This window comes from Gymnogyps californianus, chromosome 9 (genome assembly GCF_018139145.2).
Source record: "Gymnogyps californianus isolate 813 chromosome 9, ASM1813914v2, whole genome shotgun sequence".
In the NCBI taxonomy this organism is placed as follows: domain Eukaryota; kingdom Metazoa; phylum Chordata; class Aves; order Accipitriformes; family Cathartidae; genus Gymnogyps; species Gymnogyps californianus.
The window spans coordinates 2,396,407-2,416,624 of NC_059479.1; the positions used below are offsets into that span (position 1 = coordinate 2,396,407).

Genomic DNA, 20,218 nt, shown 5'->3' on the forward strand with positions numbered 1-20,218 from the left:
AGGACATGTGTTGAGTAAGCTGTGACCTCATTGTAGGGCCTGATCAAGCATGAAGATTGGGTACCACTCGCAGTGTGCAGAAGAAACACAAGTCTGGATTTCATAAGAACACTGGGAAATAAAACACAGTTGGCTCACACATGCAAAATATCTTCTCAGAGAGTGGATGTGTGGCCACAAAGACAGCTAGACCCAGTAAAAGCACCAAAAGAACAAAGTGTTCCAGCTTTCATAGCTGCTGACCTCATGGAACTCATTTACAGCAGAGAAACATCATCGATTTCTGACCTCATCAGAGCACTGCTATTTGGCAGGCCTAAGGTAGCTGGATCACCTTGACTGTAAATTTCCATACAGCTGAATTGCTTGTTCATTGAAACTATGCTATGAACCTTCTGGTTCCAAATTTTGTGTTATTTTCACTAACAACAGTTACCCCCACAAAGATTTTCATACTCAGGTTAGAATAGCTCTAGTAATCAACTAAAGAGGGCAAACAACCTTCTTTCTAACCTGCTTTGTGTTGCCCGTGGGAAAAAAAAAAAAAAAGCCCTGATAAAATCGAAGTAGTATTCAAAAGCAGGTTTATCATATGTGAAAAACTCCCATTGCTGAGGTACTGTATGACCAATCTTTCAGCTTTCTGACTGGAAGAGCATAAAGGGAGTCCTAGACATACCACTACTGCAAAACCTGCAAAGAAACGGTCTAAAAGACCGTCCTCACTGTATTCACCGTGTTATCCTGTCAGCAGCAGAAAGCTATGACAGCATTTTCCCCTCCTCTCCTCTCCCAGCAGATCACCACAGACCTCCAAGACTCAACACACAAACAACACGTTCCTGAGAACGACTTCCACAGGTCAGCACTTTCTCGGAGACTCCCCCAGCCAGAAGATTCCCGGCTCTGCACAAACGTGCTGGGAAAAGGCAGCACTGATGCCTTGCTCCAGTTCCACTGTGCGTGACCTTTTATTTTGGAGTACAGATCACAAGGTCCCATCCCAACCCCAACCAGATGGAAAGGCAAACCACTACAGCTACCGACTCTTCCAGCTGGGAGGGCAACCACAAGCAATCCCATTCTCGCAACAGAAAAACACACTTATGGTGGCAAGCTTAAATCTTTATCACTGGAAGGGAAACGATACAAGAATACTTTTAGCTGCTAGTTCTATACCTTATTTACCAGTCTACACAGGCAATTACACAATCATTTCATCTCACTCATGAACAGGCGTTACTATGGGTGTCTATTACTTCAGCCCAACTACTTCAGCAAGTAATTCCAGAAAACTCATTCTGACTAAGCCAGTACAGTATGGGAATTCACAATTAGGCCAAAATATTAAAGAGGTTGGGCATACTTCTTCATCTTGTATTTTAAAACGAGACACACACACACACACTGCAGCATCTGTGGCTGTCACTGCTCACCAGAAAAAAGCACCCATTTTGCGCAAATGTGCACAGAAGAATTTTGTGACTGCCACTTCAGGATTAACAATGGAGAATCCCAAAACCAAACTCCTGCCTCCTGTACAGCTTAAGTATAGTCAAGTTCTTATTTTAATCTTTATACACATTTTCCTCTCTTACTACTAGTTTATGTATCTACACCAGGGAGGACTGTATTCTTCCCGAAACCAATACTTATAAAAGTTAATTCCTGGCCATAAAAGACCCTTTTCCATATAACACCTTTTCATTTCTTAAAAAACAATACATAGGAAAACACCAAAACCAACAAATCATTCTGTTCTCTAAGTCACTAAATAGTCACCAAGCAAGCAGCACAGACCTTTGTCATGAAAGCACGACAAACGCTGAAGTCCAATCTGCTAGTACGGTTCATTAATAATACCGCATATTCCAAAAACACACTGTCTGATTCTCCTCTTATGAAAGAATTGATCCAGGAGTCCTTACAGAAATACAACTATAGAAGTTGAGTGTGTGCAATAAATCTATAATCTAGCCTATTAGCAATCCATCAGCCCAACTGCTAACAATAAAGTAACTGCAGAACCAGCCTAAAAGAATAAATACATAGATATGTACAGAAGTAACTATACTAATATATGGAAATAGGTTTCTTTTTTTTCATGTCCACAGTATGACTCATAAATTAGCTGACAAAAGCAGGAAAAGTACTAATGCAGTAGTTCCCTATGCACTAGTTCCAGGCAAATAGCCATTTCTTTTTCATACAGAAGACCCATAATTAACTTTGCTATTCCGTCACACTGCTGCCACAACACCACAGACCTTATGCAAAGAGTGCTATCGATTTCAACCACAAACAGCCCAGGCTTTGTCACTTTCGTGTCTGACAAAGATCAGTTTTTAGTAATGAGAGAGAAAGTGCAGAAGCACAAATAGAGGAACAGACATGGTAGAAACAGAAGACTGTCATCATTATCCCTACATCTCCAAAGGGATGGGAGAAACATACGTGAATGGATTCCCTAACAAACCAGGGAAAGTCTATACATTTGCACAAACACTTACACAGTAAACACAGGTAAAATACTTTAATACGAAACATATCATGACCGACAGGACTTACATTTATGCCTGCAAGAATCAAATTTGTTTGCTATAAAAATAGTTAATGAAAGTTCAGACCATACAAGGAAAATACTTTTCAGTTTAAGCAAAACAGAGAAGCTCTTTGATTATATGTAAGCTGAATGCCTACATATATCTGAGTTTTATACAAGTTCTTTATTTAACTGTGTGGACAACTGAAACTGAAGTAATACAAATGTTGGTTTGGTGATTATTTCCTTTTTGGAGAGGGATGTTGCAAGCAGTCTGTTTTCTGTCATAATCGAACTAGAATGAATTCTTGAGTCAAAAAAGTTCCCCGAGAGCCAGGCGCTTTCTTCTGGCTAAGATTCCTGAATGAAAAGATTGTCTACATGCTCCTGTGACCATGCCTATTCAATCTTATAGCACATGTACATATTATGTAGGTGTATCACAAAAAAATACTCAAGCACGTTGCCCTCCAAACAGGAAGATGACGTGCAAAGTTTTTCAATGTGGCCACAATGTTTTAACATGTGTACACACATTATGGAAGATCCAAGCCTGAATAATACAAAAACGGTTATTCCACTGGCAGTGAGAAACCTTTTTTAGACGAATTAATGATGAAATGTCAAAAAAGCCATTAACGCAAACCCATAGTAGCGTTTCACTCAGTAAGAGTAACTTTCAGCTGGAACAGTACTAAAAATACAGAGAAGTAAAAAAACAGCTTATGTGTGTTTCAAAACTCACCCACGTTTGGTGGTTTCCCATAATTTACAGGTAGTTCGGGAGGACGGCCTCTGTGAAGAGCTGCAAATGCAGATCCTTTCCATAGCGTATGTCTGAAGTCTGTACCGGCAAGATTAACAGAGGTTAGTGAAACAATCAGCCAAACCAGGTCCAACTGACCTATTCTTCTTAGACGCAAGAGCATCAAGCACCACTCCCAGCATCCCAAAATAAGATATGCCTTTTTCAATAGTTAGTCAGAGATCTAACACTTAAAGGAGATTGCTACTCTGATTTCTAGTTCCTAAGCAATATGACTGTAAATGGTTTCAGCTTATTTTTGCTTCATTTTGGGGAGTAGGGAGTCTAAATTGATGGAAAGAAAAAGAGAATGAAAAAAGTGGGTGCACTTTGTATTGAGGCAGGACTGAACTTTGGTATGTTTTTAGTCCTTCTGCAAACCCAACACATACAGGACCTCTTCTTATGAACTGTACATTTGAGAACACATATACATGCACACATTTGTTCCCTGAAAGTGGGAGAAGTGAGATTTTTTTTTTTTCAATAAATCTGTTTTCCTCCAATTGGTGGCAATGTGCCCTCCTTTCAGATTCTCCTCTGCACTCTACCCCCCCAAAAAACATTGTTTTTAAAATGAAGACTGTTTTCTTTAAAGACTCTCCAGCTATCTGCTGCCAACTGGCCTCAGAGAGCCTTCTCTCTAGAACAATAGTGATTTTTCTGAGACTGTTCAGAGTGCCTCAGAAATTAGACCTGGACTTCTTCCATTTCTGGCCATCTGGAAGGAGAGAAATGAGCTTCCACGGTGAATAAGGACTGAAACAGAAGGATAGCGCCACAGATTGGTGGATCTCTGTATCACCCTTTAGATCTCTGAATATGAAGTGCACAAGCTTACGTGACTCAAGGAGCCTCCCGAGAACACCTTCTGATTAAAACCCAAACTGTACCACAGAGTATTACAATGATACACATTAAAAACAGCACTCATACTTTCTAAAACAGATCAAAATAGCTATAAATACTAACGGTAAATGGAAACTTCATACTGATACACAACTAGGGGGAGCGGAAATCCATGTATGTCAACTTTGAAAAAGGTACGCTGTTTCATATTAGTGAGTGTGGTTTACAGACCAAATGGCACAACGTCACAGCACCTTTTTCCGAAGGGGAAAAAAACCCACCATAAATCTAGCAGAAATCTCTTTGCAATAAATTTATCACACGGCTTAGGAAGCACTACATCTTTCAGGGATTCATCTAGCCTCTGTCCCCTAATTCACCTAAGAAACTTCTGTTTCCCTGCACAAAAAAATGTTTACTTTGTTGCTGTTTTCTTCTAAGATGCAAACTGAATGTGAAATGAAGGAATGTTTCTCTGCAGGCCTCCCTGCAAACCTGAAATTCTCCACCCAATTATAGCAAAGCATAGGCAAAACAAGACTCAGTCCCATAACTTTGCGTAAGGAAACGTGTTTGGAAACAGCACATCCCTCCAGGTGATATCCAGAGGATCAGCAGAATGCTACAGTCCTTGTAGCATCAGAGTGTGACTTCACAGGATGCGGTAAATTAAGTGCTCAACTGCCACTGAAACAGGAAGGTCCTGCTCTCCCATCCCTGCTCCTCTCCCAGAACAATGCTCCTGCTGCCTATGTCACTTCCAGCACTCTGATCCTTCCATGAGCTAATTTAATTCACTACAACAGCAATAACAAATTTTGCAACATATTAGCTCTCTGAATCAGCACATCAGAGGATCAAGTAAGTTCTGGCTCCTACAGGGAAGAAGTGGCAGGGACACGGAGTGAGGAGGGAAGGGAGGAACCACTCTTTTCAATAGCAGATGGCTCTCAGATCTGTTTAGTTATAACACAAAACTGTGCTCTCAGGATCATTATCTCAAGCAGAGCAGTTTTTCAATAGGAATAGGACTGGTGCTCTATTCATGAAAGGAACGGGGGTTTTCGTTCAAATTAACTTTAAGCAAGCACAAGCAGGAATTATCACTGAAGAATCAGTCTCACCTCCTCCCACCCTCTAAATGGTGCCCCAAATGCCACCCTGCCCTTCTAGCTGACACATCTGCCTGCACGGCCAGGGAATCAAATAATGGAACAAATGGAACAAATCAGCCTGAAAAATAGCCCAGCAAAATATATAGACTGCTGGGTTATTTTAGACACAGGCGTGTGTATATGTATATGAAAAAAATGGCTATTTTTCAGATGGATCAAATCTCTAATCCAGTTCATCACATCATTTACACAAACATCAGTCCAACATGCTGGGGAGGGGAGGTAGAGGAAGCAAGTAACGAGATCAGGCAACTGTAGGCAAGAGCTGCTTCAGATGGCATTTTCAACCAAAGAAACACATATGTAACAGAGCCAGCAATAACTGCATTTTAGCAAGACTGTGAGAAGAAAGCTGACAAACACAGGAGACAAACCAGGGTTCATGCAAACACACACAGATACCACAATATGAATCCAAACAAAAGGGGTTTTGACCATTAAAATAAAATTCAGTCACACATAAATTGAGAATCTTACCTTTTGCTGCCCTTAATAGAGACTGGCGCCCGACACCTAGCAAAGTCTGCACACCTAGGACACTCTGTGGGATTTCCTTGTCTAAAAGGGGTCCAAGTCTCTCACAGATCCTAAGAAGATAATCCGGAGGGATGTGTGCATTGACAGCCACCTAAACATATAAATAACGCAGTCATTTGAAAATTGGTTTATTCTTGCTTCTACTGGTATTTCTTTGTTTGCTTCACATTCAAGTGTTAAATAAAGTTACTGAAATCAAGTCTAAAACCCCTGAAACCCCCTCAAAGTTAATTATACCAAAGATGTCTTCTCAAGTGACATGGAGTGTTGAAAAAGTCGGACCAGAAATTCCAGGTGGTAGTAGCTACAGTTGTAATTTAGGATACCCCTTAATAACAAACAAAAAACCCTGAAACTCAGAGTTCCCAGTACAGTACTCTGATCAAATAAAATATTGCCTGGGGACTTATTTTAAGCCTTTTTTACCCTTCAGTTCATTCTTTTCACATTTCTTGCTTAGCTGAAACACCCTTGCCAGACACTCACATTACTGTAAGAAGCACATGTGCTAAAACGTAAACCCCCCAAACATTATCCTAAAAGCAACACCCAGTCTCCAGTTTTTAGCTACTGGGAGTAGGTATCTTTAAGACCCACGCGTGTAGGCTCCTAATTTGTCACGTCGAGAAAACACTCTTTTTTTTTTTCCCCTGTAGACAGAGACTGTTTTCTGTGGAGAGACAATAGTTTTTCCGACAGCCTGTTCAAACAGCAAATAAATTGTGCCTCATTATCCAGAATGTCTTGCACTTGCCTGACTTCTACTATATTTACTAGCTGGCAGCAAAAACTCAACATCAGAGCTTATTTAGCCCCTTCAACACAGGACATACAGCTACATCCATCTCTTTTTTAAAGATCAACAGTAACAGGTCACTCAGCTCTTGAGTACCTGTGATTGACGATGAAAAAAACAGTTGTATTGGAACTACTTACAACTTCTGTATCTGTTGCAGTATCATGAAGAAAGAGATTGTCATAAACCAGTTTTTTTTCTTTTACCAAGCCACAAGCTAATGCCAGATAATACTAAAGCTGACCTGAAAGGGCCAGAACAGTGCTCATTGTAAAGAAATAATAGCAGGCACGTGCCTGCGCACACCCCTCTCTCCTACATGACCACTTCAAATGTGTCCAGTCACAGGCCAATACCGGTGACAAGGCAGTTCCCTCCCGGCAGGGTAGGACAAGTTTTTGTGCAGCTGCAGTGAGCCAGAATGATTCCCCAGTCTGGCTAAAACCACGACCAAGCTCCCCTCTGCATCAGCTCCGGCGCTCATCTACTGCGGAGGGAGCCGTTTCAGCTCCCCTGGCTAGGAACGCTCACTCGACAAAAGAAGGAAAAGGTTTTCTGCCAGGTTTAGCAAAGCTGACTGTGATTCAGAGAAGTGTCAGAGCTGGTGGAAAGCAAGGAACAGGACCACTTCTTTCAACAGCAGAGCATCATCAGATAGGCCCAGGTATCCTGCCTACCCAGACCCCAAGGATATGCCCAGCTCCTGCCCCAGCACACTGGAGGGAGCGGCCATGCATCGGGAAGGAGGGAAAGGTAAGTACTTCACTCAGACCTGCTGCCAAAACATTGTTCACTAAACTATTTCATCAAACAGATTATTACTACATGTCATTGGGAAATCGTTCGTTCCAATTGGGCAACAGCAGTGGTGCTACGGGGCTCAACGCAGTGAGTCATGTGTTGTATAATGTAATCACCTGCATCACAAGCAGGATCAACACCATCCCCCAAATAAGATTTTAACAACAAAAAAAAAAGGAAAGGCTTTTCTAATGAAATATACAAATCATCATTGAACTAAACCCAACCAAAAACTCTTCCAATCTGAATGGAAAGTCTTACAGAAGAGAGAGAGGCTTCTCCACGCATCCTTTCAGTCACTGCATGTTAAAGATATGGCTCTGGCCTTTTGATGGAAACAGAAGAACCATACCTCTGCAGGAAAGATAAACCTGATGACTGCATTAACATGGTCCCATTCCATGACTTTTCATACTGTGAGCATCAAGGAATGACCCCATGAATGCTGTCTTGCACTGACTGGTTTCTCCAGCCATTCTAACTCCCTCCCCACCCCACCCACCACCCCCCCAAATCATAGTTCCAAAATTATATTGGTACCTTCCCAATTGCACAGCCAGTGAAGTTCAGTGTATAAGCATGAATTGTCTTTCATTGTAAATTACATGACATAACAGAAGTCAAAATGAGATAAAAGGATTATCCAAACTTTTGTATTTGCCTATCGTTCTTACTCATTCCTGAAATATGATGGATGTGTTAATGCTACAAAATACTTTATTATCCTGCGCTAGCCTCCCTTCAGCATGTAAGGGATATGAAAGGATCTGAAACAAAGGCAATTCTAAAGAGAGAATCTGCAATTTAATAAAATCTGAGTATGAAATTCTTTTTTACATCTCTGATAATTAGTAACATGCTTCTCAGTCAACAATTGCCAATTCTAGCGATTTATCAAGCTTAAGATTAAAAGATTAAAAAGGAAAAGAGTAACCAATCCAGAAGCTGTGGAATTTTACATTTTACTGCTAGGGTAGGAAAAAAACCAAACCATACCACTCTCTCTGGAAATATAAAATTTCACAGAAAGTCCAAACCATTCTCCTACTGTAATGCAGCAAACCGCTTCCCTTTTCACTCAGGAGCGCGCTGTTTTTGAAGTATCACCACTATTCTATGTCTAGAGAGAGGTGCTGAATTAAGCCTGGCAGCAAATTCTGCTACTGCGGCGACAGAGCAAAGTTATTCAACAAGCAGTCCTGATTACCTCAGTGCATCTACTCAGAAATGGAAAGGGACTTTGTTGCTTAAAGACCCGCAAATGAAGCCACAGTTTTATGAAGAACAGCAAAGGGAGCGAACATCAACACCTGTGTGGACCGGCCAACATTCAAAGATGAAAGACGGACGCGCCAGACTCACGGAGCACGTGGCAGTTATCTGCACACGTCTGGCGGTAATTTGCCTGGGACATCCAGACGTTAAGCAGCTCAGGATACCAGACATCTGCTTGATCGCTGCCCAGACCAGAAAAGTTGGCAAATCCATCATGGAGCCAGAGTTAAGCATAAGTGAGCTGCTGAAGCATCTAGATTTTAGTGCACAGTTTTATTAGGTTGTAAACTTTTCTAAGCGACATTTAATGTGGAGCATACTGCACAGACCAGGCACGTATCAAAGTGACCATTCACTTTATTAACACGCCCTACTCACCAGATTTGCCACCTGCAATCAGAACCATGCCACACTACAGAAGAAAGGCTGTACCACCCTTCTTTCCCTGCACACTTTCATGTTTCTACAAGCCAGAACAGCCCAAATAAGTGGCCCTTAATCTGAATATTATCACTGTTGTTATTACCAAACAGCTACATAGGCAGGCAGCAATAGCAGCAAATTCTCCCGGAGATTTTTTTCCATAATAACTTCCAGATAAAACTCTTAAACCGCAGCCCAGAGCAAAACAAGCAATTCTATTCAAGTTCCCAAAAGAACTTGAAACAAAAATCCTTCCTTTCACCTCTGCGTGAGATAGCTGTAAATGGATTTTAAGTATCTTTCCAAAACATGAAGCTGCAAACATACAGCTGAGAAAAACAAAGTCTCCCAAATCAAATTTTCATTAAAAGAATGATGGAAAAAGGCAAAGCTCAGCATCAGTTACAGCCACACCTCTTAGCGTATGCTAGTCCAAACCCCAGACGGCAAAATTAAACAACGGCAAGAATATTACCACCTCCTCAAATATATTAGAAAATATTTTTAGAGTATTAGAAAATACTTTAGAAAATAATTAGACAATTAGAAAAAATTAGAGACGAGTAATACAGGCCAAAAACATGCTTAACGAGCTTTTAAAGAGCATGTTAAAATAACATAGGAGAGCTGAGAACGTGCTAAGTGAGAGCAAGTTCTGCACCCTGGGATAAATTATAAAGACAAAAATGTTTTGTTGCCTTAAGATGTGAAAGACCCTATAAAGGTTAACATGTGAGAGCACAAGAATGCCACAGGACCACGGAAGAGTTCTCTGACGCAGTAACCGTACAGGTCTTACGGATCTAAAAACTTTGAAGAACTGGGTAAAGTGAATCCATTCTTTTAAACAAATCTACGTAAACAACCATGACTGAATGTAACACAGCCATGACTGCTTGAACCAGTATGCAAATAAGTTGCTACAGTGATAAGCAGCTGCAAGTAAAGAACTATTAGTGAAGTCACGTCAGGGCTAGGAGAAAGTCATACCCCTAAACCTGTTTATGCTTCTGTTGTTGGAAGCACTACCATGTAATCTCAAAGACTATTGAGCAAAGGATCCTCACTGGACAGCTAAGAAGACAGGCAAGAAGCTTGTTGATCCCTGAAACAAACAAACAAAATCCCCTGGTATGACTGCTGACAATTTCTCCTCCAAGGCAGGTTTCAATAAACAGGAAACAAACAAACAAAAAAAGACTCTTTGTGATTACTACTTATTATAAGATGTCTGTCTTCCCAGGGATCGGAACGAGATAGCTCTGCGACATCTCTTTTGGGAAGCCCAGCGAAATATTGCTTCAAAGCACAGACTCAATTTGACACAAGAGCTGCATAATGGAAGCAACGCAGGCAGCCACGCAGACCTTCGAAGGCTCCTCCGTTCCCAGTCCCCTGTGGGCAGGCAGGCAGGCAGGCAGTTGTGCATCAGCAGCAGATTTCTAACCTCTGGGCAGTCGCACGACACTTCTCTCATTTGCCAAAATAACAATCAATTAAGAATCAATTGACAACTGTATCAAAAAGCAGCAGAGGAGACCAAGAGGACCAAGGCAGCTGAGCAAGCAGGAAATTACTCAAGACCTCAAATATGGAATCTCAGCAAAAGGAAGCTCAGATACTGGACTTGCACAAGATGTCAACAGTATGCAAATACACATGAATTTAAAAAGCCATTATCCACTCGGTTTCCCCAGAGAGAACGGGCTGGAACTACCATACTACCAGATGACATTCTCCTGAGGTGACAAAACCATAACATCTCTCCGCTGCTAATGCTGGGATTGGCAAGATCTATAAATAACAGCACCTCAGACTCATAGCTAGTTTTAAATCAATGCAGATGGGCAAGGCAGAAACTCAAAGCCAAATCCAGTAAGCTGTTCCATACCAGCACAGCCGTTCACGGATGCAAATTCTCCACTGTCCAACAATAGCTGGTTTTCTGTTTTTCCTGAAATTATACACATCTTCAGCACAAAGACCAAAACAGGCTGAGCCAGAAGAGACAGCCCATCAAAAAGTTCTTGAAAACCAGAGCAGAGCCAGTCATCTTTATCAGGAATAAACAAAGATAATTTCGTACGGCAGTCCACTGGAGACTGTTCTGATAATCTGAGTTGGTTCAGCTTGACTCGTCTGTACAACAGCTGACTCCACACTGAACTGCTACATTTAATTTAAAATAGGAGTACTAATTGCGTGCAAGTTTGACGCACTTCAGGCCTTCGTAAGGAGAGCGAGGACCCTCCCCTTCACAAACACGTTTCATGTCTCAAGACCACCAGCAGTCAATAACAAAGTAAAAACCGCTTTGGAGTACACCTGGACGATTACCTAGACAGGCAGCCACATGTTGCACATAAAAAGTACTGCAAAGTGGAAATAAGCAGAAAAGACAAAGGGAACACAAATGCATGTAAGCTAGTGTTCTCTGCGTGGTTTTGCTCGCTAGGTACGATTCTTCTTAGTGTGTCTTAAATGACTCTTCTGCCTTGTGGTACCTGACACTCAAAGTAAAAGACCAAGTTCAAATAAAAAGGAAAAGGAAATCTCAACAGAGAGTTTTTAGATCTTGACTAAAAGCTCGAGTGAAGTGGGAGTAAACATTCCCTAGATAAAAGTCACCTAGTAGGCGATTTGGTTGTTACATCTTCATCGTTTCCAAAAGCCCTAAGAGCAATAACAACATACTGAATGGCAAGAGTACCAGCATATTTTCTGAAAAATATCAACGCTAACCTGAACAGTCAAACTGAGAATGGAAAACAAAGTTGAAACCTCAGCAATTAGAACAAGAAATACTTTGTCAGATTTGCCAAAGCAGAATATTGAGCAAACAAACAAAGAAAAAAATCAGACTTCTCTGAGCTTGTAAACTCTCATTGGGTGCGATTATCTCAGGCCTGCCTGACCAGTGTAGTTGCAACACTAGGCAGGGATTGTAACTGAATTTGGTTTTCTGTCTGTAAGTGTTCAAAAAGGAGAAACGGGTAGAAGAAACTTTATCTCCAATTGCTAGCATCTATAATTTATTTTTGGTTCATTATGTGACTGAGATAATTAAAATGAAGGTCAGAGTTCTTTGTGTTCTTCGCAACCCTGGCTTTGTTCTAAACATGACATTCAGACATCTAGCTAGCCCTGAAGCCGAGTAGTTCAGGTTAATATACAATCATATGCAACCCAAGGTCCAAATTCCAAATACATCAGACCCTAAGCAGTGAGAGGAAAAAAGGCCTTTCTTCACCATCCTCAACAGCGAAAGCTTCAGTCTGAGGATTAACAGAGAGGAGCTCAGTTCACCCTACCTAGCATCAACCTGTCTCGCTGTAATGACTCATTTATAGTCCTGTTCCTTGCTGTAAATCATGTTAAACAGTTAAATAATACTAGATAAAAAGGCAATCTAAAAGGATTGATTACTGTTGATTAGTTTAAGACAGAAGAAAAAAAACTTATACTTAATTTTGATAATTCTATACAGCGAGAAGGAATTTCCCATTAATTCCAAGCCTCACTTTACACCGGTTTGTTTCCTGTTTCTGAAATTTTAAAGAAAAGGACACGGCTTCAACAATGCCATCTAATACAGAAAAAGAAGGTTTTAAGGCTTTTCTATTCGTGCCCCATAGAACGAAAGGAAAAAATGTATCCGTTAATGTAACCGATTAAGCAAAACCAGTATGTCTGAAATCAGACTTCATGCCGCCACTGTTAACATTCCTCTCAGGTACCAGGTACAGTCACAAGCTAAACCTGAAACGGCCTATAGTTAGATTTCAGGTTCTCTAGGAAGACCGTACAACATTAAAATTTATTGAACGCAGTACTTACTCCGTGTCTGTTCACTCAGTATACAGTCCCGGAATTATCCACAACAGGTATGATGAAGCATAACATCCATCTTAAATTCTTAACACACTTTGGAAAGGGAAAGCCAGCAGGTACAAACGTCTCATCTCGACGCAAGGAGCTCTCCCATCTGCATCTGAGCTTCTACAATATTGCTGAAGTGGAAAACTAACTCTTGAGCAAGCTACAAAGCAGTCTGAGCAACAGTCATGTCAAAATCCCACATCACCGTTGCACTGTGCGAGATGGTACTTTCAGTTCCTTCCAGGTGAGGAGACAGTGATGATCACACGTACGCAGTATATCAATATTATAAAAGCTATTAGTAAGTTTACGGCATTCCAACTGCAAAGCGCTAAATCAGTACCACACATTATTACCCAGAGCTCCTAGAAATGAAAACAATGCCATCTGCACCCTTCGGAAACAAATCAAAATGACTTCTCGGTTTCACTGCTTTCACGCGGAGGCCGGTACGAACACGCACATCTCACGGCCGCGAAGGGAAAACGGCCATCCCCACGCACCCGGCCCCTCGGCAGTGCGGAGCGAAGCTGACCTTTCTCAACGACAGATATTCATAGGGTTTATATCTAGCAAAAGTAGCCACTCCATGTATTTCATAGGCATATAATAGTTTCAACGTTACACTTCCTAAAAATCCCTTTTTTTTTGTATTAAAGCAGGCCCAGCCGCCCCGGTGAGGAGCAAGGTTTCAGCACAGCCTGCCGCCGCAGGCCAGGAATCCCTGAACCAGACCTGCAGCTCTGCCCGGCGACGGGCCCGGCGGCACGTCGACATGTAATCCTCCCGCTCGGCCAGCCCCGGCCGCCGCGCTGCCCGCGGCCCCCCGCCGCCCCCCGGGGCCGGGCCATGAGAGGAACCCGCTCCCGGCGGCCTCCTCCAGCCCACGGGTGCCCGCGGACCGCTGTGTTTTGGCCACGCTGACGCTTCCCCCGGGCGTGGGGCGGGGGGGGGCCCCGAGGCCCTGTCAGCCCCGAGGCCCTGTCAGCCGGGGGGGGGGGGGGGGGGGGGGCAATGTCAAACCGCCGCCCCGTGAGGTGGAGGGGGCACAGGAGACGCTGCCGCCGGGTTGCCAGAAGCCGGCCCAGGCGCCCCGACGTCCCCGGGCGGGGGAGGCCCGGCAGGCCGCGGGGAGCCACCCCCGCCCCGGCTGAGGAGCGGCGGCCGGCGAGGGGCGCGCAGGGCGGCGGGAGGGTGGGGGGGACAACCGGGAAGGGGGGGGGGGACACACACACACCGGCACCCCGCGCCCCCCGCCCCATCCCGCCCTCCCTGCCAGTTCCTCCGCGGCGCCGCAGCCAATCGGCTGCCGCCTTCCATCGCCTCCCGCCGCTCTCCGGCTTGTAAGACGCGGCGCCATTCGCCGGGCTGGGCCCCGGTACGTGCCCTCAGATAACCCTCCCGGCCCCACAATAGCACGTCGCAGTCAGTCAGCACCAAGCAGCCCCCGCCGCCGCCGCCGCCACCGCCCCGGTGTGTGTCCCGTCCCCCCCCCCCGGCCCGGCCGCGCCTCCCCTTCCCTCCCCTCCGCACCCCCTGCGGCCCGGCGGCAGCCGCGGCCTCGGCGGGGCGCAGCCCGCAGCCCCGTGAGGGAGGACGGGCGGGGGCGGAGGCGGGGGGACACACACACACACACGGACGGGGAGCGGCGCCCGGGGTGGCGGCGGCGGCGGCGGCCGGGGGGGGAACTTGTCGGGGAAGTCGGGAGCGAAACTTGGCTCACCAGGTCCTCGAAGCTCCGGCGGTGCTCCTTGCCCTGCCAGTCCAGGCGCCGGGGGATCAGCTGCGGGAGGGAGACGGGGAAGGGGAGGAGGGACGGGGACGGAGGCGGCCGTCAGACCCCGGGCCGGCCCCGCGCGGAGCGACCCCTCCCCGGGCGGGCGAGGGGAGCCCCCCGCCGGTGCCAGCCCGCCCCGGGGAGGAGCCCCCTCCGCCGCTGCCCCCCCCCGGCCCCGCCGCCCGCAGCGGGGGCACCCGCGCCCTCCCGCAGGGTCTCCCGGAGCCCCGGGAGGAGATGGGCTGGGTTAGACGGGGCAGGCCAACCCCCGACCCCCCCCCCCCCCCGCCGTCCCGAGGGCTTCCCCCGTCCTGCCGGGGCAGGCGCCTTACCTGGTGCTCCTCCAGCTCCTCCACCAGCACCTGGGGACACACGGACACACAGACACACAAAGGACGTGAGTCCGACGCCCGCAGCGCAGCGGCTCCCCCGCCCGCCGCCCTCCCGTCCCGTCCCGTCCCGTCCCGTCCCGTCCCCGTCCGCCCGCCCCGGCCGGAGCCCCCGGCTCCCCGCTCACCTGGGCGGATTTCTTGCAGGGTCCGGACTGCAGGAACCGGGCGATCAGGTAGTAGAGCTCTGCGGAGGGGCGGGGGGGGGGGAGAAGGGGACACGGTTACAACGGGGGGCGGCCGGCGGAGCGGAGGGCAACCCCCGCCGCCAGCGATACCCACCGGCTTCGAGCTGGGTCGGGGCGGCCGCCGTCGCCATCCTCCTCAGGAGGCCCGAGGGGGAGGGGAGGTGGCGGATCGCGCCCCGGGGAGACGCCGCTCACTACTGCGGCCGAGCCCCCATGGAGGAGCCCCGCTGCCCGTCCGCGGCGCTGGCCCCGGTCCGGCTCCCGCCCGGGCTCATCGCATCGCCGTTCGCCCCATAGATATCCCGGCCCGAGAGGCAGCCGCCGAGCGGGGTGCAGGGCGCGCCGCCCGCCGCACGGGGGCGGTGCGCGGCTTCGCGCGAGGGGGAAGCGGCGCCGGGAGGCGCGGGGAGGGGACGGGGCGGAAGCGCCCGGCCGGAAGGGAGGGGCGGTGACGCACCGGGGGCGGTGCTCACGCGTCAGGCGACACTTCCGGCCGGCGGCTCGGGGTAGTCGGTGGTGGTGGTGGCGGCGGCTGGGCCGCGCCCCGCCCGGGCCTTGTGGCCTCCCCGCCGGGGCCGCCGTGACGGGACGGGGGAGAGCCTGGCTGCCCCGCAGCGCCGTCCGCCCGTGCCTTAGGGGCCTGGCCGCCGTCCCCATGGGGAGCCCTCCCGGCCTCAGCCCTCCCGGCCTCTGCGTCGGAGCTGCAGGGCCTCGAGGCGGCCTCCTGCCCGGCAGCGGCTGGGAAACGGAGACCGGCGGAGGCCCGGAAAATAATTAGTTTTTAAAAGAAAGCGCGGGGATTCTGGAAGCTTTAGCTTCTTGTCAGGCGGGGAGGGGCACGGAGCCCACGCGTGTTTCCTGGAGGGGGACACGCAGGGGAGGACTGCGTGGGTGGAAAGGTGAAGGCGGAGAGCTGACAGGCCTCGCTGGCTCCCGTTAAGGAAGGCCTAGCTGTAGGAAAAGGTCTGAGGAGGCATTATTAGGTACGGAACAGCTGTATGGGGATGTACTGGGGCTACAGAAAAATACGTTTCTTTGGGTGCGTTCATTAAATTGTTTAATCCACCTTAAACATAGACAAAGGTGCTCAAGAGACAAGTGTTGACATGGATGCCTGGTGTTGGGCAACTTGAGAAGTGTCTCGCTATTTAAAGGAGCCGTTGTGCATCTCAGTGAGGTGGGCTGTTAGCGGCGTGTCCTCGCCGCGGCACATACAGTCAGCGATACGCCCCGAGGGGCATGGTCCTGCCAGCGTTACAGAATGGAGGGCTTTGGGTGGCTTCAGGAGCCACCAAATGAAAATGGTTTGCTCGCAGTGTCCAGGAAATGAAAATATGATTGGTGTGGCACCTGTTCTCTTCAAGGAAAAAAGGGTTCAATATCAGTCACTGTAGATATTCTTAAGGGAAACAAATAATTTTTCCATGGGAAGCATCCTGTCAAAGCTCCAGAAATTTATGTCACTTTAGCAATAAGTTGCTAAAACGTATTAAGTGAATTGACAGCCTTCTTCAGTGTAAAATTGTGTTTTGCCACCATAAATACTTGGCATTTGGTATTAGAACTCCCCGAGCCTTGGCAGTGTACCAATCACTGTCATAACTGGAAAATAAAAAAAGACAACTCATCTTCATGCTTTGAATACCAAGAGCTGAATCATCATAAATCGATGCTGTTGAAACATTAAGAATAAATTCATTTTTAGCATATATTTATAGCATCTACTCATGACTAGGCTTTCTGTGCAGTGCTGTTTCAGAGTTGTTGCTGCTGTTACCGTCAGGATGCAGGCCTTCCTCCTGGCAGCCTCTTCTCAGGATGCTTCAAGGTACCCGACCACGCGACAGCAGCTCTCTGGAGAAGGAGACTGGTACTTGACGTTCCGCTGCTCCGCATAATTCACCTGTATTCCCCTACCCCTTCATACGGCTGTGGAAGTTGTTTATTTTGTGCCAGGAGCTCGCATTAACTGGATGATATGTAGACCTCATTTCTTCTTCGTCCTTTAAAGTCCTCAAGCTGCTAATGAGAGTTTAAATATATATAAAAAAATCGCTTACCGTGGTAGCTCTTGGAATCTTTTTTAAGGCAGGTTCATTGATCAGCTCATCACCAGCAGAGACGTGAGGTGCCACCTTAGCGAGCTGCAAACCTCGGTTCTAGTGGCTTTTCGATAGTAACAACTCTCCCACCTTTCCAGCATTACACCAGAGCCTCTGAAGTTACAGCACGGGTGCTTCCTGTGAGTAAGAGAGTGTAAAACTGCAGTTCTCAAAATAAATTACCAGCTAGGAAAAGAGCATGCTGATATTCACTATCCTTAGAGGTAATGTTTCTCCCACCTGTCTTCAGAGCTGAGAATTGCAAGCTCATCTTTTTATGCATGACGGGAATGCAAAGAAAAAAACACGGATGATGTTTTATAATATGCCCTGAAAGTACATATCAGTCTTTCTGAGCTAAATAGAATTCTATGTCAAGAGAAAACACACCACCGTAAATATTGTATAGCACCACGTCCTGGTGCGTTCTAGTGCTAACAGTTGCCTAATATATTTCTTTACGAATGTGACGTGTTTCCTTGGCACCTTTTGGTCGGTGCCTTACTGAACCTCTCTACTCATGATTTGCTTTTATTTGAGCTTGGGGGTGGCAGCACACGAAGCTGCACCACCACAATAGGCAGGATTATTCTTTTAGGGCCTAGCTAGTGCTGGTGGGAATTTCTGCAGTAACTAAAATGGGCTCGCAAATGGAAAGCCTGGGATAGAAAATGCTCCCGAAGTAAGCTCATCTGTCCCTCGCTTGTGTCTTTCCCACACTATTCCGACTGGAAGCCTCGCCCCATGCTGTTTGCCTAAGTGCTTATGAATACATGACCTCGCAGCTCAGCGCTCAGAAGTGCTCCGTGTTGCACCCTCATCGCAGCTCGGATGGATTCATGCGTCGACGAGAGGAGGAGCGCATTAGTAATCCCCCAGCTATTTGTTATGTATGTGTTGCAGAGTACAGGTACGCAGGCTACGACATCCTGCATTCGGGTCAAGTACAAACAGAGCGTTAGTCATGCCCGAAACAGCCGTTGCGTAACTCTTCCCTTGGCCAGGCTCCGTCAGCGCGATCGTGGCTGTGGTTTATGCTCTGCAGTGACTCCCGAGCCTCTTCCCATGTTGCTGGTTCCCTGGCACCTCTGCTTCCTATCATTAACATTGTCCCAGTTGCTTTATTATTCCCTAAGGCTGCTATAAGGACTGTGATCGATACCTCTTCCCACTTCTCCTGGGTTTTCCCCTTAAGGAGTCATCTGTCTGGTGAGTAATGCCCATCCTCAAGCGTAGCTTTCATTCCCCGGGAGCTCCGTTTCCACAGCACACTGCAGCTCCACGCAGATCTTGCAGCTCCGTGACTCATCTCTTTCTGGATCGTCTGCATCCAAGAAGCACCATGCTGGGGGATGATAGTAAATCTCCTAGTGAAAGCAAGATTTTATGGTTGTGCTTATTCATCTTTCTCCAAAGCAGAACTCTATTGTGTAAATGCCAGCAGAAGCAGTGGCACCGAGTAGCGAAGAAGAACGTCCTGACTGCTGTGGTAATTTTGCTAATGAACAACAGAGGTATTCAGAAGCAGAGATGCTTTAAGGAAGAAGCTGGATTGTAGCAGTTTCTTTCCATACTGCTCTTTAAAAAATAAATAAAAATGAAAGCCTTTAAAGGATTTTAGGAGTAGAAACCGGTAATATTCAAATACCCGTCGCTTCCACCCGTTTGGTATTGTAGAAACCTCTCGGCACTTAACGATAAGCCATTTCTCAGCTTTTTGCCTCTTTCTGGTTCACCCAGGGCTGCGCTACTGCTTGCGCTCGGGGCACTTCTCGTACCTCGGTCACTGGCAGCCCGTACCTCCTCTGCAAAGTGGTCCGTCACATCCCGTAGCTGTAGTTGGGAGTTAATGCAAGCCAGCAGAGTTCACCCCCGTTTAATTTGACTACAAAATTAAATGAACTTCCCCATAGTCAGCTGGTAACAGCAGGTAAATGTGTCTCTCTCTTACTTTATTTATCATTATACTCTCCTGATGAGTCAAATTGTGACTTCTGCTTTAACATAGCGTGGAAACGTGATTGCAGTTTTTCACAACCAGACGGAAATGTACAGTTGCAAATCAAAAAAAGAAAGTGTAGAGTGGAATCGTGCAGGTGTGCTGGGTTGTACCTGGATTGTACATTACCTTTTCAGTAAATGTAGATGGGAATGTGTATGTCTGAATCCATTTGGATTTAAACACTAGAGCAAGCTGAGCCTTTTCAGCTTTTTTTTTTTGAGTATTTTCCATGCACATTTCTATGTACATCCTGCTCATCTTGGGCCTTTCATATGCAGCTAAATGGTAAACAAGGATAGTAATTGTTGCAGAAATTAAATCCAAAGGTTTGTTTAACTGATACAAAAATAAGTGCTACGTAGAAGGAACTTAGGAATTGGTGCCTTGTACTATGCAGTTGTAAGCAAATATGGATATTGAAAAGTCAAGGTTTACTTTAAGATGATCTCTAAATGCAGCAACCTCAAAATTAAGTTTTGGTATCATAGCTTATTTATTCTAAAAAAAAATATGAGGTGCAAAATAATTAGCAATAATGACAGTCATGGGTTTTGCTGGAGTGCAGAGGTCCTGTGTGCAAATCAACGTCCTGTCTTGCAGCACAAACCTCCAAATTTCCACTCCTTCATACAGTTTTCTCCCTTGATAAGAGCTGTTAAATAATAATTAAATAGCTGT

General features: G+C 46.4%; 1 protein-coding gene across 1 annotated transcript in view; it reads right to left on the bottom strand.

Annotated features, from left to right (window-relative positions):
• BRWD3 (bromodomain and WD repeat domain containing 3) overlaps positions 1–15,589 on the bottom strand; it is a 59,870-nt gene extending 44,281 nt beyond the window's left edge. The window contains exons 1-6 of the mRNA XM_050901499.1: positions 15,531–15,589; positions 15,377–15,435; positions 15,192–15,221; positions 14,806–14,865; positions 5,849–5,999; positions 3,288–3,386 (exon numbers count right to left, since the gene is read on the bottom strand). Coding sequence (XP_050757456.1) covers positions 3,288–3,386; positions 5,849–5,999; positions 14,806–14,865; positions 15,192–15,221; positions 15,377–15,435; positions 15,531–15,567 — 436 coding nt within the window. The 5' untranslated portion in view covers positions 15,568–15,589. The remainder of the gene's footprint in view (positions 1–3,287; positions 3,387–5,848; positions 6,000–14,805; positions 14,866–15,191; positions 15,222–15,376; positions 15,436–15,530) is intronic.
• Between the last annotated feature and the right edge of the window lie 4,629 nt (positions 15,590–20,218).